The sequence below is a fragment of the Meleagris gallopavo genome, chromosome 24, assembly GCF_905368555.1.
Source record: "Meleagris gallopavo chromosome 24, MGAL_WU_HG_1.1, whole genome shotgun sequence".
Taxonomy (NCBI): domain Eukaryota; kingdom Metazoa; phylum Chordata; class Aves; order Galliformes; family Phasianidae; genus Meleagris; species Meleagris gallopavo.
In genome coordinates, this window is record NC_139427.1 from 2,362,153 (window position 1) to 2,384,371 (window position 22,219).

At 46.9% G+C, this 22,219-nt stretch overlaps 2 protein-coding genes across 2 annotated transcripts; both read left to right on the forward strand.

Moving 5' to 3' along the window:
• The first annotated feature begins 1,766 nt into the window (after positions 1 to 1,766).
• On the forward strand, positions 1,767 to 13,288 carry ERLIN2 (ER lipid raft associated 2). The gene is made up of 11 exons (XM_010723107.3): positions 1,767 to 1,956; positions 2,037 to 2,118; positions 2,241 to 2,287; positions 3,048 to 3,109; positions 3,887 to 4,012; positions 5,866 to 5,939; positions 6,324 to 6,382; positions 7,411 to 7,502; positions 7,824 to 7,913; positions 9,416 to 9,495; positions 10,556 to 13,288. Exons 1-11 carry the CDS (start codon positions 1,850 to 1,852, stop codon positions 10,763 to 10,765), a joined length of 1,029 nt encoding a protein of 342 aa, XP_010721409.1. The 5' UTR covers positions 1,767 to 1,849; the 3' UTR covers positions 10,766 to 13,288.
• A 744-nt stretch (positions 13,289 to 14,032) lies between these two features.
• Positions 14,033 to 18,124, forward strand: PLPBP (pyridoxal phosphate binding protein). Its single transcript, XM_085242791.1, has 8 exons — positions 14,033 to 14,193; positions 14,395 to 14,502; positions 14,575 to 14,610; positions 15,199 to 15,274; positions 15,544 to 15,678; positions 15,874 to 16,016; positions 16,619 to 16,717; positions 16,841 to 18,124. The coding sequence occupies exons 1-8, from the start codon at positions 14,098 to 14,100 to the stop codon at positions 16,976 to 16,978; spliced, it is 831 nt and encodes a 276-aa protein (XP_085098917.1). The 5' UTR covers positions 14,033 to 14,097; the 3' UTR covers positions 16,979 to 18,124.
• Positions 18,125 to 22,219: the final 4,095 nt, after the last annotated feature.

Below are 22,219 nucleotides of genomic sequence, written 5' to 3' on the forward strand. Positions count from 1 at the left end.
GGGATGGGATGGGGATGGGGATGGGGATGGGATGGGGATGGATGTGTCAATGGAATGGGATGGGGTGGGATGAGATGGGGATGGGGACAGGAATGGGGACTGAACAAGTGTGATCTTTCCACCCCGCTGCTCCCCACACGGCTGCACATGAGGTAACCTTAAACGTCGAAGCAGGAACCACGGGGACAGAGTTTTTCCACCTCTATTCACAACTGTCAGGCAGTGATTAATGGCCAACAGGCTCGAAATTGCCTTTATTGCCAGCTTGGTATTGTTACTTGTGACAGTTAATGAGGTTGGACAGACTTTTACGCAGCAATCACAGTGGGTCTCTGCCTCCCTCCTGCTGGGCTGGTGCCGCCAGCACTGGGACCATCCTGGCTGCCCCATTCCGTGCTGTCCTGCCCTGTCCTGTCCCATTCCATCTTGTCCTGGTGCAAGGCAGCAGGTGGCAGGGGCTGAGGGTGACGATGCTGACAGGACTGTCTCAAAGACTTTCAGACTCCTCTCAGGTTTTGCAGTAAAATCCCCAGCAGATTTTCACTTTTGTGGGATAAGGAGGAATGGGCAGAGCTGAAAAGGCTTGGAGTGTGGGTGCAGTGAAGCATTCATTGGTGTAAAAGAGTCTGTGCTGCTGAGGCAGACATTGCTGAATGTTCCTGGCCCGAGGTGGAGGAGTAATGATTTTTTTGGCTTTTTTTTTTTTTTTCCTCAGGATTATTACAAATAATATTTACCTTTGTGCTCGTTCACATCTTGATGCTGTTAAACACGTGGCCACAGCTGGTTTCCTATTCTGAGCAATGATATAGTGCCCATGTTATGCAGCAAAACCTCTCCTGCGAGCCAGAACACCCCACATTTAAACATCTATTACTTTGCAATATTATATGAGTGCATTTTGCTTCAGCTCGGAGCAATTTCCTAGTTTACTCTTATTAAACTGAGCGGGGCTGAGCAGAGGTTCATGATTTATGAAACACATACGAGATTCATTAAAATCTTTAAAGATTAAAACCTTTAAAGAAAGACATTTTATCAGGGCCTTAAATCTGGGCAAGCATTTTTTAAAAATCTTATGGAGAGAGTATTTCATCTCGGGCGCCTTTTGCACTTATTTAAGAGCTGTAACATTTGGACAGATAGAGCAGATACTTCACTCCCTATTTCTGAACAGCACCGAACACTTCTGACAGCTTTGCGATATATAACCCTGGGAGATCTATCAATATAAGAATGAAATTAGACTATTTATTGGCACTTTACGATCCCTCTATGTTTTAAAGCCCCCTTCAACCCCCTTCAACAGTCATAGAGGTGGGAATGTAATGCATTTCTGCACTCTGGATGGCTGAGGGTCCCCGCAGTGGGAGCAGAGTGCTGTGATTGCTGGGCAGAAGGGGTGATGTGGGCTGGCAGTTGAGTGTAAACCCTTTGGGGTGACTCTGGGGCGACTGGGGTGACTTTGGGGTGACCTTGGGGTGACTGTGGGGCGACTTTGGGGTTTGGTGATGCCCTTCCCCAGCACGGTGGGCAACAAATGGCAATTCTGCATGCAGGCAGCAACTCAGTTCATGGGAGAACATCCTGCAGAGTGGCTCCCTGGACACGAGGTTCACACGAGGTGGGACAGAGCCCCACCAAGACCTCGCTCTGCAGCGGGGCTGCGGAGCCGCGGAGCCGCTCTGTCAGTGGTGGCGCGGGCGGGATTCGAACCCACAATCCTGACGACTCCATCCCTCCGCCGCCCCCTGGCGGCGCGCTGCGGCGGCGCGCATTAGTGACGTCACATCTGCGCCGTTGCGGGAAGGCGGGCGCAGCGCAGCGCCGCGTCGTGCCGAGGCCGGGCATGGCCCAGCTGGGCGCCATCGCCGCTCTCGTCCTCAGCTTCCTCGCCGCCGCCTTCCTCTCCGCCATCCATAAGATCGAGGAAGGTCACATCGGAGTCTACTACCGGTGAGCGGCCTCCGCGCCTTCCCCTGTCTCATCCCCGGGCCGGGCCTGCGCTCACGGTCGCTGTTCGCTTCTCCCCGCAGCGGCGGCGCGTTGCTGACCTCCACCAGCGGGCCGGGTTTTCACCTCATGCTGCCCTTCATCACGTCCTACAAGTCAGTGCAGGTGCTGTGGGGCTGGGCTGGGCTGCGTGACGCCCCGGGTTGCGGGGTTGGGGGTGAAATGCGGGCCCGCGGCGGTGCGGTGAGGAGCTGCCCTCGAAGGAACGTTTCTTCCGTCGTTTTCAGACCACGCTGCAGACCGATGAGGTGAAAAACGTTCCGTGTGGTACGAGGTGAGGTGCTCGGCTCTCATTCCCCGCGGTTCTGTGGTTTTAATCAGCGCCTTTTTCATCCCTTTTCCTCCCCCTCCTCCTCCCACCGTGCTTTAACACACCTACTGTGCTTTCACTTTGTGTTTCCCACCACCCTCCTGCACAAAATCAACGAAAGGCTCCTTGATGCTTTGTCCCATTCTGTGCTGCCCGTATCAGTGTCCCTGCGCCACTTATTTCCCCTGAGTTTCCACGTATGGAACTGTTGCAGGCGGTGCCAGCAGGAGTTGGGAACCTGATTCTCGGTGTGGTTACATTTCAGAAGGAAACTGCACTGTGGTTAAGTTCAGAGCGTGTTTCAATTTTATTTTATTTTATTTTATTTTGTAGAATTTAATTTAGTGTTATCAAACATATCTTTTTAGTGAATAAGTTGCTTCCACTCTTCTTGCCTAAACTGAATCACGGGAAGAAAGTGGATTGCTTGATATGGATGGGAATAGGGAAGAAATCAGGAGTTTGTATTTCCATATGGTGGTCACTAAGCCTGGGCTCACATTTAATGATCCAGTTTGTGGGTAAACCAGGAGCCTGGTGCCAGGCATGGGGCTGTACTGGGGCTTGTCGCATTGGTGCTGCACAGAAGGATGTGAATGCTGTGCTCAGCCCACTAGAGGGGGGTGTGCTCTGCTCAGAGGCTGTCTGGCTACAGGGCAGAGCTTTCCTCCTCCTGCAAACTTTCCCCTTTTTTTTTTTCTCTTTCCTTTCCTTCCTTTTCCAGTGGAGGAGTGATGATTTACTTCGACAGAATTGAGGTGGTGAATTTCCTGATCCAGAGTGCAGGTGGGTTCTTCCTCTGCGACCCTGTGCATCCTGCCATCCAGAGAGGTGGTTATTCTCCTGCTAGTTCCAGATGAGGTGAACAGGTTTTGCCTGCTAATTTGGAGCTGAGCAGTACTGCAAGCATTGTGTGCTTGCATGCTGTGTGCCTTGTGGAGCTCTGTATTTCCTGGGTTTTAAACCAGCTCTCCCAGACATTTTGGTGTGTTTTTTTTTTGTTTGTTTTGGTTTTTTTTTTTTTGCACATACTTGTTCTTTGCTACTGGTTGCTTCACCAATAGCTGAATGCCATCCATCACTTCTTTTATTTTTTTTATTATTATGGCCCCACTGGGCTTTATGCTTCAGTGCAGAACTTCTAATTTGAATAACGAGATGTGCAACAGGCAGAGAGCAGAAGGCTGGAATGTGACACAGAAAGACCTGTGCAGCCTTCTTTCAGCCTGTGTATTCTGCAACTCAGACACACCCTATGAGTTTGCTGGAGAGTGATTTGCAGATAATCAAGAGTAGGCTGCTATTACTGAGATGTCATTCTGTTTATGAGGCATGTGATCAAAAATTTGTTGAGATGTGATGAAATATTAGCAGAAATTAAAACTCCCCTGAAGAAAGTGGTTGTGATGCAGCCTCTTCTCTTTTGAGTGCTTTTCTTGTTGCAGTCCATCACTGCATTTCTTGCTGCTGTGACTGAGCCATAAACTCAGGTTGCCAGCACCCAGCCCACCCTGTGGCATCTCTCTATCCCAGCTGTTAATGTCAGGTGCACTTCTTTTGCAGTATATGACATAGTGAAGAACTACACTGCTGACTACGACAAAGCTCTCATCTTCAACAAGATTCACCATGAGCTTAACCAGTTCTGCAGTGTCCACACACTCCAGGAGGTCTACATTGAGCTGTTTGGTGAGCTGCCCCTCTGAGCTTTCACTCTCGGATTGATGGCTCCTTGAATGACATCTCTGCAAGCTATTTGCATTGTCTGCTGGTACAGAAGTCTCTAGTTTCAGCTGGGGAGCTTCTTGCATATTCATCTAGTGCCTGTTCTGTTTGGAATCACAACTGTTTACCATTTATATTGACCTCATTTTATCTTTTTACAGTGCTTCACTGTGTTACACAGGAAAAAAAAAAACAACAAGCCCAAACCTGTCAGAAGTAGCACAGGATTTAGGGAAGGGAGTAGTAATTCTGCTGCATTATATGTGTTTTGCAAATGTGACTGGTTAAGTCAGTTGCAATATTTGCTATTCCAGATGGAAAAGGCAGTCTTTTATTCTTAGCTGTGTGTTCCCTGTCTTAATAGCTTGATAATTTTCATGTCATGCACATTGCTGTGGTTCCTGGGTGCTGTGAGTGCTACAAACCAGAGCTGTGTGGTGAGGGCCTGCTGACTTTCCCTTCCTCTCTGCAGAGCAATGGGAAATCAGGCAGCACAAACACTGGGAGTGCATTATGAGAGAGAGCCTGAAGAGAAGTGGTGGTTTCTTGATAGAAATTGTCCAGTTTCTGCCAGTGCTGAGTGTTTTCATTATGGCTTTGGAGTGAGAAGAAATCCCTTCCAGCATCTGGCAGTACAACAGTGCTGGCTGCAGATGAAGTGTTGCTGTGAACAGTTTGGACCCAAACTGTATGGGATTAGTGGCTGAGATTTCAGTGCCAAGTGCCTGAAAGAGCACAAGGTGTTTGCAAACCACTTCTCTGTTTAATTAAGGCTTTCCAAGAAGCTTGGCTATCCCCTTTCTGATGGGGCCTCTGCACAAAATACAGAACTAGGGCTCAGTTTGCCTCCTGTTCCTTTATGGGGTTGTTGGTGAATGTGCTGGTTCTTTGTCAATGGAGACTCCAGATGTCAGCAGCTGCTGATGACAACTGCTTGAAATGGACTCAAGACAACCAATTTGCACAGAAGGAACTTGTATAAACCCCCGTGTAACTCTTTCAGTTTGAGCTGAAAGTTTTCTGGCTCTGGAGTTCTGAAATGGGGCACAGCCCATTTCAAGCAGACTTATGTCATTCTCTGCCCCCACATCTGCAAGCAGGTGCAGGAAACTGATAACAGCTGTTTCCTAAACTCCTGGCTGAACTTCATTATGAGTGTGAGTTCCAGCTCACTAAACTGGGACCAAAGCAAATAATCAAGGAGTGCAATGTGATCACTTTCAAGGCTCTTACATTTTTATTTTCCCTTTGAATTTCTCAGCAGGCCCCAACTGGAAACACTGCTATCCTTAGAGCTCTTCACTGAAGAAGGGTTTTGTTTTGTGCTTCCTTTTGAAATTTCTTAGCTATGCTGGAATAAACCATTATCCATTCAGCCAAACAGGCTTTACCAATGAAATTATTGCAGCCTATTAAAATAAGTCATGCAGCCATTTTACATTTCTGCCTTTCCATTCTCTTTGCTGCTGGCACAGATATGGTTCCTAATCATTCAAGATTTAGCTGGATCAGATCTGCTCCAGAATCCAGTTGGGAAGGTATCAATAGGGAAGTGAGTTAGAGCACAGATTCTTTGCCATAAAAATGCTACTTCTGGCTCAAAGAAAATCTAAACTGTAAATTGTTGAAAAGTGAAGAGAACTTCATTTTATGCTTGCCACACTTCTTTAGTCTTTCCTAAGTTCTTGTCATTGGTCACAGTTGCTTGACGTGCTGAAAAAGGTGTGAACGACACCTGAAGTCAGGGATGGTGTTTCTCAGCCCAGCATTTCAATATCAAGCTTACATTTCTTACCTCCTTTCTTTCCTCCCATCAGATCAGATTGATGAAAACCTTAAACTGGCATTGCAGCAAGACCTAACTACAATGGCCCCTGGATTAATTATACAGGTAATCAGGGTTCTCGTTGGAGGTGCATAGATCACGAGGGGTAAAGGCTAAGAGGAAATAGCAAGATGTAGCTCTTAGAAAATTCCCTGAAAGTACAGACTTTGTTAACATGAGGAATGAGAATGTCCTTCCTGTCCCCTCTTAGATTTGCCTTGTTGGCTTTCTTTAAGTGATACCCTCAATCCTAGCTTATCCAGTTTGTTCCTCCTGTCAGGAGATCATTCAGTCCAGCATTTGGTCTGCAGAGCATGTAAAAGTGTAAAAGCTTTTGTCTGGCAGAGCTCACCACAAGTGTGAGAGCTCCCCCACCCTCTGCAGCCTCAGGGCCGTTTGCCTTTTGATTGTTGGCCGCTTGCCTATGTTTTCTTCTGTCTCTCTTTCCAGGCAGTTCGAGTTACAAAGCCAAACATCCCTGAAACAATCCGGAGGAATTATGAGCTCATGTAAGTGCCTGAGACTTGCACCTTTGTGTTACCAAAAGGAGTCGGTCATCCAGATTAATGTGTTTTCACAGCATGCACTGATAGGAGTGGCCTGTGCTCTGCCTCGTGCTGCCTTGCTGCCATTCAGAACAGCTCTAGTGAGGCTGCACCAGACAAGCGTGTGTCTGTAAGTGGCTGCAGGTCACTGCTGAGGGTATTACTCCATCTTGAACACTTGAGTGTAGTTATTTGCCCAAGGGCTCCTTCCCCTTGACACTGACTCTATTTTAAAAAGGCCTCACAGAGCACGTGAGTGAGTGGCAGGTGGATAGATTCCACCACTAATCCTGCTGTTTGACTAGGATGGAGAAACTGTTGATTCAACAGGCTGAAGACTTGCAAAGCTTTGGAATAACTTTCTTTAAAAGCACTTGACATACTGATCCCTTTTCAGTGCTGTGAGCCAGCTGCCTTTTCTTGCACTCAATTATTCAGAAATGCTTATGTTCTCTGAGCACTCTGCCAACAAAGTCTGCACAGGCTAGAATCAGTTCCCTCTCATCCATTCTGCCTGACCTTTTGGTGTCGTGGTAAGTCATGTGCAATAAGGTCACATTAGAATCCTCAATCAGTGTGTTCTTATCTCTTGCCATAAATCCAGTTGAGAAGGATTTGCTCTTGGCTCCAGTCTCTTCCCTGATTGGGAGCAGGAGCAGACTATTCATGTTCTTTTCAGTATGTGTACACACACACTTTATGTGCCCAAAGTGATAAGATGGAGAAGAGAAGATGTAAAATTTAGCATGTTAAATGCACACGCCCATTTGACTGAATGGTGATTTCAAAGCTGTGTGCATCCAAGTGGAGGAAAATAAGCTGTCATGTGAGATCTTGGTTTAGGAAGAAGCTTTGAAGGTTCTTGCTCTCACTTTCTGTGGCTCTCAACGTATACTTGACGGAGGTTTAAGCCAATGGCTCATCCTCGTGGTGTGGTTGGCCAAGCTATTTTGTGAGCTCACATTTTATAACTGCCTTTTCTGACACCGTAGGGAGAGCGAGAAGACAAAGCTGCTGATTGCAGCACAGAAGCAGAAGGTGGTGGAGAAGGAAGCAGAGACAGAAAGGAAGAAAGCCCTCATTGGTCTGTATGGCTTTGTCTGACAGCAGTAGCTGTTGGTGTGTGGTGGGGTAGGCAGCAAGCAGAAACCAAACTGGGAACAAAGGGAGTTATGCACCTGGTTCACTGACGGGTGATTTCTCTGCTGCATCTTTTTGCTGTTGATCTGATACTCTTCCAAAGAAACTCAAGGGGGTTCCAGCTTTGCCTCCAAACGTAGTTATTCTTATTAATTCTTAATAATGACTGCCAACAGAAGAGGGTAGGAAGGACTTCCATGGGTGAAGTTGCTTTGGCAATAGGAAGACTGTGATGACAATGTGGACGTGCTCTCTTTAATTTCAGAGGCAGAAAAAATAGCACAAGTTGCTGAAATAACCTATGGACAGAAAGTGATGGAAAAAGAAACAGAGAAACGGATTTCAGAGATTGAAGGTGAGTGATGAACTTTCCAATAAGAAAATGTTTTGTAGTGACTTATCTGAAGAATCTTTAGGTCTAAGTCGTTCCTGGTTCTGTAATCTTTCTGTTTAGTCTGCATTTTGCTTTTTTGACCTTTTTATTTTTTCTTTAGCAAATAGACTTGACCAGAGGTGAGAATAGGAATGTTTTTTTACAGACTATGTTTCTTAAAGCTTTTTGTAATGGTGACCTCTCTAGGAGGTTGTACTGTTAAATTAAGAAGACGTCTCATCCAGTACAGTGCTTTACCAAACAAATTCCAGGACGTGAAAAGAGGTCTGCATTTCCAGCTCAGAGTGGCAAAGCATTGTTTTCAGTTCCTTTCATTGTAGGTCCTGTCAACCTTTGCAGAGGTCCACTGAGGAGCCAATTAAGGGTTTTACAGATCAGCAACTTCTCATTATGAAGTTATTTGCAGAAGTACAATGAGGTTTTATTTCTTACAAATGTGCGTCAGGCCTTCAGCTCAGCTCTGTGCCTGTAGAGGATTCAGGTCTTCATTCTTTTAAGTGTTCCCAATAGGGACTACTGTAGTTATTAGCCCAAAGAGGAAGTCTGAGGAAAACCATCCTGTTTTTAAGTGTTGTTGCTCACAGGGTTCCCCACTAATCTAGATAAACAAATAGGATTATCCAGCTGTGCATTTCTCAGATCCAAATTAACATGTATTACAAATACGTGGTTCCTTTCTATAGACAGAATCTGAAGAGATCATATCAAACCATCCAGATTAAACTCATCTTAGCCTTAACTTGATGGCTTGGCATCTCTTCGGTGTCATCTGACGGATAAAAAGTCAGAAGCCAAAAAGAGGAATGCAGTACAGAAAAGGGAAGTGTTTCTTTCCTTAAATGTCTTTGTTAGGAGCAGGGAAGTTCAGTGTCCTTTGGGATCAGGCCCTTGACACGGTCACTGATACTGCAGCAGAACAGCTCTGCCAACATCTGTCCATGGGGCAGAGCCTATAAAGGTTAAAGCTGCCTGCCCCTACATGCCAGAGCTTTAACCTCAGTATCCCAGACAGAACCCCATCTGGGGAATTGCATTAACAGCCACAGACTTCATCTGCAGAGCAGACTGCTGTGCAGTTCTTGGAGTCCTGTGCAAATGTCATGGGTAAATATCACTTTTGCAGCCCTACAGTTGTTTTGTTTGCAGCATGAGAGTTAGTGGCTGGCTAGAGAAGAAAGAGCGTTCTCTGCCTGTGTGACAGGACAGTAATAAAAACCTTCTGTTTATAAATGCTTTGAGGTCTTCAGTTGCAGATACAATTTATTTAATATTATCATCCTGTAGTATTTTAGATGTAAAGGCAGATCCCATTTCTGGGTTTCCAGTTTTGTTCCCTCTTCCCCTTGTTGTATCCCTTACAGTTCAGATGTGGTACTTGCTGCTTTAAAAATCTTCCAGCTCTAAATGGTGCTAACGTGACTGGAAATAAAAATCTGAATATGGGAGCATATGTTTTCTTCCAGATGCTGCGTTTCTTGCAAGAGAGAAGGCAAGAGCTGATGCTGAATGCTATACTGCTATGAAAGTAGCCGAAGCTAACAAGGTATTACTTCCTTATGCTGTGCCTTGAAGCAGAGCTCCTTACATTAGGCTGCATAGAAGTACTCAGCAGAAGAGCAGTCTGTCTTTACTGCTTGCTCATTGTGTCTTGTTGTTTTGGTCAAAAAGCAAAACAGAGAAGTTATCTTTGAGACTGAAACAATAATTATATCCTTACTTGCAAATTGGCTTTCTGCTCTGAACAGATGAATTTGTGTCAGGTATTACGTGAAATATCTGGTTTACGTCTGGAGACAGATCTGGTAGATGCTAATGGGGCCATGACTCCCACTGTAGAAGAATATCACTTTCAGTGTTGCCCTTTCATGCTGCTGTAATGAGACATGTTGATCCATTTCAGTCTGCAAGCTAGCAAGTAACCCAGACAGGGGGAGATCTGCAGAGTGACGGGCTTAAAGTAAACAAGTATTCAGGTAAAGAACAAATGGAGATGTTATTCACCAAACTAATTAGCCTGGCAAAGCCATGTTCCTGCAAAAAACAAAACCCTAGAGACAGAAATTATGTGGATGCAACTGCTGGGCTCGTTACTGTCTACGTCATGTTCCCAGGACATCCCAGCAGGAAGACTTCCTGTGTTGTAAGGGTCAGTAGAAATGGATACAGGGTCTGAGATGGTTGTGCACAAGTTCTGTTCCAGTTAGATATTCCGTTCACTCTTTTATAATGCCATTATCCTGAAAGAGTGATCTCTGCCTTGTGAAACAAACTCTTTAATCCACTCTGTGGGGAAAAAAAGGCAGTTCTAGTAGCTTGCATTGTGAGAGCTTTCAGTGAGTTATGTGCTTCCGAGCATCTTCATCTCTGTGGTACGTTTGGACTGAACATTTCCCCAGCTGCTTCCATCACTTTCTCATTTTGCCATTCAGTCACTGGGACTTAGAGACTTTGCTTAGACATGCTGAAAGAGAGAATTCTTCAGGGAACTTGTCTTTTCAGCTGGAGAGTGGATGAGCATGCCCACTAGTGTTCTGGAAAGGTAGATGCCTCCTGTGCCTGTGAATGAGTCTGAGCTGTTGGTGATCTGTTTTCTTTTTGTACAGCTGAAGCTAACTCCTGAGTACTTGCAGCTGATGAAATACAAGGCTATTGCAGCAAACAGCAAGATTTATTTTGGCAAAGATATTCCCAACATGTTCATGGACTATGCAGGTAGCCAGAGTAAATTTGCGGAGGGACTGGCAGAAGGAATCCATGAAGAGGATGGAGCAGGACCCAGTGAGGACACAAAACTGCTTCATAACACCAACTGAAAAGAAACATTTATATTTGTTTTATATCAAAAGAAACATGAACTGGGAAGTTCCTTTTTGTTTTCCCCTTTTCCTGTACTGAAAGAGATAAAATTTAATCCTCTCAATCTTTTGTATGACAATTAGACACAATGACTTTGGTATTTATGGAGTGTTGTTCTGGTAACTGCTAAGTAATCTGCTCCAGGTATGTCTGCTAGATGCACCTCTCCCTTCTAATGGGCTAATAAACCCATGATTCCAGAGAGGCTAGCTAGGCTATCTGTTCTGCAGCCAGCTTAGATGGTTAATTACTTTTGAATTGAGGTTGTTAGTAGCAGTTGGAAATTTTGAGATTTTGGCAGGAGGGGGATTGCTGCTATGACCTTTTATTTTCTAGTTGGAAATTTCTAGTACTTAATTCAAACACCCTTTGAGAAGGAAAGGAAAAAAAAAAAAAATTAAAAAGGTGCTAGACTTTTTGTACACTACCCATGTCTGCTTCAGGGCATTGCTCAGATGGTGGGGTCACTGCCTGGGGCACTGGGACTAACAGTCCATGTGTACACTTCAGGCCCATCCTGCCTGCAAGGTGTAGCAAAAATATGAAACTACCATTTACTGAGGTCTGAGCCAAAGTGTTTTTTCAGTAGTGCAGTTGAAACCGCATGCACAGTGAGGTCCAGCACTTCAGCTGAAGTGTTGCAGGTTACCCTGGGGGAGATGTAAGCCTTAGACCACGTGTCACACAGGTAGTGGCCCAAACTACTCATTTTCTGCATTTTAACACTGGTTTCTTTTCCATTTGTCATACTTGGGTAGAGCAGAGGGGAGTTGGTGTTTATCTGCTGGCTGAGGGGCTTAGATGTGCTGGTGGAGGCAGTGCCTGCCAGTGGCTGATTGAACTTAACTTTTGGTGAAACCAGGCTGCAAGCACGGTACTTGTCACAGTTGTCATAGTCAGAAGAAAGTAGAGAGAATGCAATTTTTTGTCTCAGGGACCCTGACCTTGCAAAAAGCCTTGCTAGTGAAAAACTGCTTGAATGATTCATCCCACAGTCACTGCAGTACCTCTGCTGGTCTGTGAGAGCAGTGGAATTTCAGTATTTGCAGTGTTGTACTAAAGGATGTTCAGAGAAGCTGAAATGAATGGAACGTTGTACCTGGGTGATTTTTTTCAGAATGGACCTTGAGAGGAAGATCTCGTAGGAGCAATAGACTCAAAGCACCATTTTGAAAAAAAAAATCACAGGGCAAAAATGACAATTATTAATTGTTGTTATAGTTTGCAGCCAATGCATCCTTATAAGATGATGAAAGCATAAGCACTAAGTTGGTGAGGACCAACCTGTTGAATTTCTGATCTTTTGCCCCAAATGCTTGCTGCTTACGAAGCTTGGTTTCACATTTCAGTGTTTTTAATGCATTAATCATTTTAAGTAAGTAATTTACACTAACATAGAAATCTCATTAATTTCTGCTGCTTGTTCCAGTATTTTCATTTCAGTTTTATTTTCCCTGTAAGAAGAATTACAGTTGATACTTGAAAATGCAAAATAAAAGAGATTGTCAGTTTCTGCTGGAGAAAAGTCCCATCTCCTTCATGTCATCTTTGTATTTGCTGTAAAATCTTAAGCTGAGGATAGTTCCATCTCTGGACTGACAGCACAATGGTTATAAAAACTGCATTGAGAGGTAGGCTGTAATATTGCTCACTTTTCTAAATAGGTCTCTGCAAGATGTTGAATAGAGAACAGCAGAAATGTAGGGGTGAGGTAATAGTACCTAAACTTATAAGGTGATCTCATTTGTTTGGCATTATTTTGCATTCATGTTAAGGTTTTCCATTAGTAAGTAAAACCTACTTTTTATGAAAGTGTTTTCATTAATGAGGGGACACAAATAAACCAAATGGTATTACAAAGAATGTTTTTGTATGAGTTCACTGTATAAGAATCGCTTGGAATAAATAGGTCTTATGGATTTTTAAATTGAAAACATTACTGCTGAAGTATTTCTCAGAGGAAGGGGAAGAATAGAAGGACTAGCCAGTATTATTGATTTCAAACTTGCATTTTTAAAACATTTTGGAACCTTTGTGCTTCTGCACCGCTGAAAACAAAGTAATTTAGTTAACCTATTAACAGATTAACAACAAAAAAAGCAAGAACAAAGTTGAAATTGTACCAGTCCTTACAGACCGGAGTTGATCATTGTTTTTCATTCAAGTTCTTCATTCTATGTATAATTTCCTTAATTTTTCCAGAGTAGATGTGTCACTACATGTAAACCTTTATCCCATTTATCTCTTTCGCTGTCATTCTGTCATCTCCATGATCTTGCAGTCTCAAAAGGAAGATGTAAATGCTAAAACAGCTCTGTCTAACAAAGAAGCACAGGTTTGCTGTTTGGCACTGCTACACCTGGGAACTGTTAGCAGGGGCATGGTGATGCTTTACCAGTGCAGCTGTGGATCTGTATACTGAATTAAAAGCCTTTTTATTTTGATACTTGCTATGACAATAAAATGGCCTTCAATTTTAATCGCAGTCTGGTTTTATGGACCTTTAACACGATGAGTGGGTGGGTTTGCAGGGAGGCATTACCAGGAGAACATCTGTGGGAGGGTATGGAGTTGCAGAACTTCAGAAAATCACTGTCACAAAAGTTTTGCAGTGAAGTTAGCAGGGAAATAATTGCCACGCTCTTTGGAGCAGCTGTGTAAAAACTGTTGGTGCTCAAAACAGGGGCTGGGGGGAGGGAGGGAGGGCAAGTTCTGTGCATGAAGAAATTAATTTGGTTGATGGCTTCCAGCTGGCACCTTCCATACAGCTTGGCACTGCCTGTGTGTGCCCCACAGCTGTGGGCTTCCATGGCACAGCCCTGGGTTTACATAGGGCCTATGGGGTGAGCAATGGAGCCTGTTTTATGGTTGATTTGCTTATTTTAATGCTGAAAGCTGTGCTCTACAGGAGCTGTTCTGGATGCAGATGGCAACGATTTGGTTTATTTGTATGTGCAGACACCAAACTCAGAGCACAGCACGGGCCTCTACTCCTTTCTCACCACCTTCACTGACAGGAAACTTCACCAGAGCCCGGCAGAAAGCCTCTAAAGCCCTGTGGAGCTGCGGGCACCCGGCCTCGCCCCCTGACCTTCCCCTCCGCACTCTACGCCATGAAGCCCTCGACCTTCCCAATATGGCGCGGCCAACCTTCCCAACATGGCGGCCCCGCTTTCCCGCCCCTCGCTGCCATTGGTCGGCGGCAGCGACGGCGCCTCTCGATTGGCCGCCGTGAGGGGGCGGGAGCGTCACGCGTGTGTGGCGGAAGTCGGCGCTGCGGTGGCCGGGGATGTGGAGAGCGGGCATGGCCGCCGGGGAAGGGCTGGGACCGGCGCTGCGGGCCGTCGCCGAGCAGGTGCAGCAGGCGGCAGCGCGGAGGCCGCAGGTGGGGGTTGCTGAAGCTCTGAAGAGACTTGGGTTCGGGGGGAGAAGCGCTGCGTGCGGAGATAGGCCTGCGAGCCGCGGAGGCAAGGCCGCATCGCGAGGGCGGCCCACCCGTCTCCATGGCAACGGGCCTACCGCCATAAGCAGCGCGGTGTGTGCGGGGCTGCAGGGCCGCCCCCGGCACTGAGCGTTCTTCCCGCAGGGTCTCCCGGACGTGCAGCCGCGTTTGGTGGCCGTCAGCAAGACGAAGCCCGCAGAGATGGTGCTGGACGCCTACAGCCACGGGCAGCGCAGCTTTGGGGAGAACTACGTGAGTGTGGGCTGTTCTGTGTGCCCAGGGAGCACCGTGTGGTCCTAACGAGATCTTCTTGTGTTCTCCTAGGTTCAGGAACTGCTAGAAAAGGCGTCAGATTCCAGAGTAAGTGCGTGCTTTTTTTGTGTGTGTGTTATTCCTCCTCACAAAGCTGTGTCCTGAAGGCTGTCCAGCAGAAGTCCTGGCTTTTTGTAGGGAGGTGGCAATGGAGGCTGTTAGATCGACTTCTGAAATGTCCGTGCTTTTCGAAGGTTATTCTTAACTCTGTGCCTCTTCACTCTTCCCCCTACTTGCCTTGCAGGCTCCAGAGTATCCTGTGAATATATGAATGTATGCACCTTAGTCATAAAATGTCTGAGCAGCACTTTATCTCTCGTGATCTCTGCCCTAGGATGGGCGCAGTCCTCATTTTAAAATGGTAACATCTTTGTTTTGAGAAAAGCAGTTTGTTTTGTGATTGTTCTTCTACAAAAGAGCCTTTCCCACTCACCTTGCAATGAACTTTCTGCTGCCACAGCCCTGCTTCTCTCCAGAGTGTGAAGCAATCTCAGTGCGCACAAGTGCTGTGCTATTTAGAGTAAACAGAAGAAGACTGGATGTCTGGTATCTTGTTTGTGGGCAAAGCAGGACCTAATTACTGTATGAAAGAAGGAGGAATCCTCTTTCAAACCTACCTGTCCCTTTTGCTTACAGATTCTGTCGTCTTGTCCAGAGATCAAGTGGCATTTTATTGGCCATCTGCAGAAAAGTAATGTCAACAAGCTGATTGGTAAGCTCTGTTTATCTTTATTTGTGGTGTCCCATCGGCAATATTCTCCCAGTGTTTAAATAATGACCATCTTTGTCGCCTATTAGTACTGATAATTGCAAGCTAGCAAGAATACCAATTAGCAAATGAAAGAACTTGGTGCTGCCCTGTGTTTCAGTCCCGATTCACTTTGCTATCTCTTGCCATAGTCTGCTGCTAGCTGTGCACAACTGTGAATAACTATTCTTGTGTTATACAGGCAGCTTGAAGCCTCTGTGTTTTCTCCCTAGCTGTCCCTAACCTGTTCATGTTGGAAACAGTGGATTCTGTGAAACTGGCAGACAGAGTCAACAGCTCATGGCAGAAAAAAGGATCACCTCAGAAGCTGAAAGTCATGGTGCAAGTTAACACCAGTGGAGAAGACAGTAAGTGGCAGACACTTTTTCTCATGTGCAGATCTGTCCTGCTGACTTGATAGAAGAAACAACCTGGATGTGTTGGTTTGTGTTCTTAAGGAGTTTCTCTCTTCTGAGATGATACTTAACCATCAGTTAGCTCCTGCCTGGCTGTGGGGGGGTTCTCTCACAGAACTTGGCACAGATCACCCTACTTTTTGCTAGGTAAGCATGGCCTGCCTCCCAGAGACACTGCAGCTGCTGTGGAGCACGTTATCAACAAGTGTCCAAGCCTGGAATTTGTGGGGCTGATGACAATTGGCAGCATTGGACATGACCTTAGCAAGGGGCCAAATCCTGACTTCCAGGTAAGATTTTTGGAAGAAAATGTCAACTGTTGACTGGCCTCCCATTACACTGAGGGTATAAATCTGATTGTAGATTGCCAATAGAAGCACAGACCTAGTTCAGAGTAGTACAGACCTGTGAAGTATCAGTATTAAATAAAGTGATGGGCTCATTTCTGCAAATGCTTGATGCATGTGCATTTTTTGTCCCATCTTTTCTCTCAAGCTGTAGCCAGGATATCGACAGAGCACTTTATGCAGCAGTTTTTGTTCTGAATCCTCTGGTCTTTCTTTCAGATAATATTTCCTTCAGCCTCTTACACTGTGCGTAGGGCTGTGTCAGGAAGGGGAACTGGTTCTGCATTCTTTATCCGTCAGAAATTGGTTGTGTAGACTTGTGTGTGCACTGTTAGTAACGTAGCCTGTAGTGGGAAGTCTTCAGGTGCCCTCCCAGTGCTGCAGAGCGAGCATCAGAGGAGTGTGGGACCTTCACCTTCTGTGTCAGAGAGACTTCAAAAAAAGGCAGAAATCGTGATGAGTGAAACCTTGAAAACGTGTCCAAAATGTCACCAAATGTGTGGTTTTTTTTTTTTCTTCTTTTTTCTCTTCTTTCTTCCTTCTAGGTGCTGCTATCTTTGCGTAAAGAAGTGTGTGAAAAGCTGAATCTCCCCATTGAGAAGGTGGAGCTGAGCATGGGCATGTCCACAGACTTCCAGCACGCAGTAAGTCATTTCCTTCTGCCACCCCTTCTCTGTCAGAAAAGAAGCTGTCCTTCTGTGAGATGGGGAGCATCGAGATTAGCCATCTACCTGCGCTGAATTCCTTCTTTCTGTCTCCTTCCATAGATAGAGGTTGGATCCACAAACGTCAGGATCGGAAGCACCATTTTTGGAGAACGCGATTATTCCAACAAGGCAGATGGTGGTAAGGCCCCTGCTGGAACTAAAGGCAAAACAGAAGCCTCAACGGCACAGGGTCATTAGATGGGGAAAATAAGTGGCCTCAACAGAGGACAGATGATAGGAGACCTCACTATGCATTCTTACCTCCATCCTTGCCAACTCCAAGTCACGGCAGGGGAAAGGAATTCCTCATAACAGAACAGAGGCCAGAAACGCCTCGTAATTTATTGTGATTATTAGAGAGCACCCATAGAAACTGGAAATGTCTGTAACCAAAAATGATAAGAGAAGTTAAGGTTGAAGATGACTGTAGTACCTTGGCTACTTCAGGCACATCGTGAACAGTGACTTTTGGATAAGTAGGTTGAGCAAACCAAGTATTTGTCAGGATGAAGTTGCTCCTGGACAAGATGTATCCTCAGCAGTGCCGGTCATTATGTTGTCATTCAGGGCTACATTGTTCATTAAACAAGTTACATGAGATACATGTGTTTCCTTTGCCTGGGGTTGCTATTGAGCAATGCTTGGTACTGTAGCACGTGGTGACACTGAGCGTGCAGAAGAGATGGCATCCGTTTAAACAGAGGATGAATAACAAGCACACGAGGATGGGTAAAGAACAGAGTTTTGAGTTCATGGCCTGTTGTTTTGATTGCAGATTGCAAGTGTGGGACTATCTTTTCAGCTGGTGTTTGTGTTTGTTCTTTCTGACCGATGTTACAGGCTTCTCCCATTGGTTACATATATTTGAAGTGCTGGGCTGGCCTTCACCCCTCTTGCAAGAGGGAAACAGTGCTCCCTCATTGTAGTAACTGTTTCTTCAAAATCTGAGCAGAAGCTCTGCACCATGTCAGGGGCTGCTGGGCCAGCAGGAACTGCAGCAAGTCTTGTGTAATCTGTTAAAGCTCTGTGCTCTGGGTTTTTGTGTGCTGCTGAGAGGAGGCATTGGTTGCCAGCAGAAACATCCTTCCTAGGCTTTCTCTGTGTATGCGATCAAATCTAGCTGTTGGTTTTACTTTCTGACTATAAATGCCGAATGCAAATGAAAAGAGTGAACTCCAACACCAACCTGTTGTAGCTACATGGTTTAAAAGCAACATGCAGTCTGAGCTGCCCTCTCTGGAACTGCACAGTGTGTTGTTTCATAGTTTGTTAATAAAAAGTGGTGAATTCAAATGCCATCTGTGCCAACTATAAAGCTATTAAAGATGTTATTTTTATGTTCTAGCCCTGAGAGTTGTTGGAGCTTTTTTTTTTTTTTTTTTTTTGTAATCTGGGTTTACTGTTTGCTGAGTTCTGTCGGTCTCTGGGTAGAGGGATGGCAGCTGAAGCAGAGCAATGAAAGTGGAGATGTCTGAGATGAAAAGGGGAGAAGTGGCTGCCCAGCTGTGTGTTGGGGAGAGCTGTTCTGGAGGAGCCCTCTGGGTGGCACTGCTCCCCCGGCCCTGCGGGGACAGATGGTGATGGGGCTCACAAATAACTGCTCTCCATCCCGTGGCTGAGGTTCATCCCTTTCTCCTTCCTCTCTGAATTTCTGCACTGGTGAAATGTTCTGACCACGGATTTTGTTTGCTTCACCATATTAAAAGCTTTATTTATTATACAGAATAAACTCGGGACGCACATTCTTCTTTCTGAGTTTGATGCAAATGTGTAAAGACTGCCAGTGTCCCTGCAGTGTTTGTCTGCTAAAGTAGTGCTGCTTATAAAGCTTCCTAAGCTGGAGCAAGCTGCGTGGTCACAGTTCTAATGTCTGAGCACAGAAGAGTGGGCTGGATTGATGTTGAACATCTGTGGGAATTGTCTGCCTTTATGGCTTCCTTACCCTCCCACTTTTCCTCTCTCAGGCGTTTTGCACTTATTTCCTGAGTTGAAACTCAACCCTCATCATGCTTAATGAAGCAGTTAAGGTAAGCGTGCGGGGTGCTGCGTGCAGGGCAGGCTTTGTCCTGGCTTCCATGCCCTGGAGGTCTGACTCTGCACAGCGGTTCTTTAGGAGCAGACAGGCTCACAGAAGTGTGTGGTCTTCTGGTTTTCCAATCTGTCTGCTAAAGGCATTCAAGGGTTCCCCCAGCTTTGATTCTGTGAGCTCCCAGCTGCAGGATGGGGCTCTGCTCCAGTGCAGGTGGCCGTGGGATGGGACTGGGGTGCTGCTCCAGCAGCTGCAGCAGACTTCTGTGTGGTGACAGTGCGCTAAAGACAGAGGAGAGCAGTGTAGCCTCTGCTCTGCAGCTGCTTTCCTCTGCCATCCCACTTGCAGCAGGGTTTCTGATCTCTTTGAGAGCTTTGCCGTGCTTCTCAAATGGTTGGGCCTTCCTGAGTTCAGTGCAGAACCTACAGGCACCTTCTGCTCCTCCTGCACCCTCAGTGCCCACCTTGGGCTCCTCCTACAGAGGAGCAGAGCAAGCAAACTGCAGACAAAGGGCTCTTAATGAACCCCTCTGCCCTGGGGGGCACTTAGGCCCCCTGCAACACAAGCTTTATTTACATCTGTGAAAAACACTCTGCTGGTCTGTTGGAGCAGCAGAGCTCTCACTCACTGCTTGTAGGGACAATGTCACTGTCAATATTTGCCTTGGAGGAACCCTGCCAGCAGATGAAGGCTTGTTTCATGGCCGGAGGAACTCTTCCTCCTCATGGCTTCAGTGCCTGCTGCTGGCACAGAACCATCACCTCCCAGTGGTGATGGGAATGCACAGCTGTAGGTTTCAGGTAAGCCCCACCAGGTAACACTCATGCATAGACCCCAGTGTTGACCACCCGGGGCCAGCCAATGTCCCCAAGGGTCCCAGCAGCACAGGGACCCCCCGCAGCAGCATCTGCAGAGCTGCACATCTGCTGCAGGGAACAGCCGGGAGCTGGCTGCCTCTGGAAGAAATAAAGCTGGGATGATCCTAGGGTAGGACAATGTGCTGCTGCTACTTCTTTCATGGCTCTTGGTGCAATGACCATCCTGGGAGAGTGCTGAGCTGCAGCCTCTCCCCATTAGAGGCACTTCAAGCTGCTGTGCTCCAGTTACTTTTCTTAGCCAAGAGCGCAGACACCGCTCACTTCCCTTTTTCCACAAAGCCAGGCTTGATTTATTTTATCAGATCATATCTTTTGTGTTGCAGAGTCTCTGGCTTGCAGCTTGACCTCCCTGCCAAGAAGTGCCTGTGATTCACACAGCACATGTGCAGGGATGCAATGAGTGCTGAGATTTGGAGGGACACGAAGGCCGCCTGCTCGCATTTCACAGCTCTTGATGCACCAACCAGACCCGCTCTGCACGTCACACCAGGGTGCTGCGCATCCCTATGGGACTGCAGAGCTCCCAATGGACAGCACTGGATGGATCTGCAGCTGCTGGAGGTGCCCGAGGTAGGCAGAAGCTGCCCCATGCCCCAGCCCCACAGCCTGTGTGACACAGCCTTTCAAAGTGCAAAGAGTGTTTATTTCTTGGAGATCGGGTTTCCGGCAGGAAGGCCGGCAACTGCCAAGGTTTTTATTGGATCCCAGTGAAAGGAATTTCAAGTCTCGTGCTTGTTGTCTTTCCCTGTGCCTGCAGTGGAGAAGGAGCACTGTTACACCCAAATGAGAGCGAGGGGTACTGGGTTTGGCACTGCACATCCTTGATAATGTGGCTCAGGACGAGATGCCGCGTGGTCTCCTTGCAGGAGGTGTCGGAAGGGGCTGGAGGGGCTCTGGGGAAGTGTGGAGAGGGGTTGGAAGCACTTGAAAGGACCTGGGGCTGAGCCACGTGGGGAGCCCTGCTGGAGCTGAGCGGTGATGGGGCCAGGCAGCTCACATTTGTTATAGGTTTGGACAAAGTTTTGACTGTTCTTGGAGGTAATTTTATAGGGGATTGGGATTTCGAAGGCCACTGGGTAGCTTGATTGCTTCAGTGTGTGGTGGAGACAGCTCCAGTGCTCCGACCACCCTCAGATGGTGGCAGCACTGACCAGTATCCTCCAGGGCTGAGGGCTGTGCCAAGTCCTGCTGTGTTCATGTATGAAGAGCCCCCAGTTTAATGCTGAGGTTCTCCAGAGCCCTCCCAGCCCTGGCTATGGAGTCATTGCCCTCAGAAAGAGAACGAAAAGGGGCACCAGGGTTGGGGTTGCGCCGGTGTGAGCAGCTTCCCAGAGGAAAAATGGTACATGCTTTGCAAACACTGCAATTCTTGGGGATGAGAAGTTCTTTTAGGGCTTGATCTCGTGGCAGAACACTGCTGTGTTACCTACAGAAGGAGGAGGGAGCGCCGCTCGTGCTTTCTGCAGAGCATGAAGAGGAGGCAGGGCTCAGTGTTTGCTTTGGGGGTCAGTGGAGCCTCTTCCTCCTGTTGGCCATCACCTGTTCGTGCAGGATCTCGGGGCGGATGCTGGACACAAACAGTTTCCTGCTGCTCCCAGCTCCAGCTGTGGGGTTCGGGCCCAGCATCCTGAAGCGATGAGCACTGGGAAGTGATTGCTGCAGTGGAAATTTTGCTCAAAAAAAAAAAAAAAAAAAAAAAAAGGAGTGCAAAGGGGCACAGTGTGCATGACTGTGACTTGGTGACCAAGTTTCTGGGGCTGGGTTTGTGCTCTTACAATTATGGGAGTGTGATGAGTATCTCCTTACGCCCACCACCACAGTGAGATGTATTTATTTAGAGAATGGAGTAAATTTCTTCCTCCTCCAAACACTGCTGGTCCTGGCGAGAAACTGCTTTCCCCAATCAGCCTCTGCTTCCATTCCGTGACCCTCTTCCCTCTCTTCCTGGAGGTGTCCCAAAGACTTCGCTGTGTGCTTTGGTCGCTTTTGATTTGGAGCTGCAGTGAGTGATGTGCATGGAGAAGATGAATGTGGGGCTGAGAGGGGCTGGGGAAGCATAGGGAACAGTGGGGACGTGGGAGGGAGGGAGCAGGAAGGAAAATATTGAACTTAGCATGAAAAGCACTGAGGCAAACAAAGTTAAAAGCGAGCAGGGAGGAGTGCTAACTGCAGAGAAGGGGCCAGGAGGGAGCAAAGCAGCGAAGTGACAGTGAAAGTTTGTGCATTGGTTGCAGTGTGGGGCCCTGGGGGCCAGCAGGGCTGCGTGTTTCATGTCCCTGGGATGCAGTGCTTGTCACTGCGGGGTCACGTCATGGTCTGTATGGACCATGTGAGCTCTGTAGGTGCAGGGCTGCATTTTTTCTTGTGGATACACAGAGTTGCATCTCCAACTCTCTCCATGGAGGCACAGGGCTCCATCTCTCTCTCTCTCTCTCTATGGACACAGAGGTTTCCATCTCTCTCTCTCCATGGATGCCCGGGGTTCCGTCTCTCTCCCTGGACGCACAGGGTTCCAGCTCTGCGCTTCGAGCC

Bases quoted from the DNA above. Each gene is read 5' to 3' on its own strand.
- PLPBP (XM_085242791.1), top strand. From the start codon at position 14,098: ATGTGGAGAGCGGGCATGGCCGCCGGGGAAGGGCTGGGACCGGCGCTG. The intron at 15,679-15,873 runs GTAAGTGGCAGA...ACTTTTTGCTAG, and splicing joins TAACACCAGTGGAGAAGACA to GTAAGCATGGCCTGCCTCCC. The intron at 16,718-16,840 runs GTAAGTCATTTC...CTCCTTCCATAG, and splicing joins CCACAGACTTCCAGCACGCA to ATAGAGGTTGGATCCACAAA.
- ERLIN2 (XM_010723107.3), top strand. From the start codon at position 1,850: ATGGCCCAGCTGGGCGCCATCGCCGCTCTCGTCCTCAGCTTCCTCGCC. The intron at 4,013-5,865 runs GTGAGCTGCCCC...TCCTCCCATCAG, and splicing joins GGTCTACATTGAGCTGTTTG to ATCAGATTGATGAAAACCTT. The intron at 7,914-9,415 runs GTGAGTGATGAA...GTTTTCTTCCAG, and splicing joins ACGGATTTCAGAGATTGAAG to ATGCTGCGTTTCTTGCAAGA.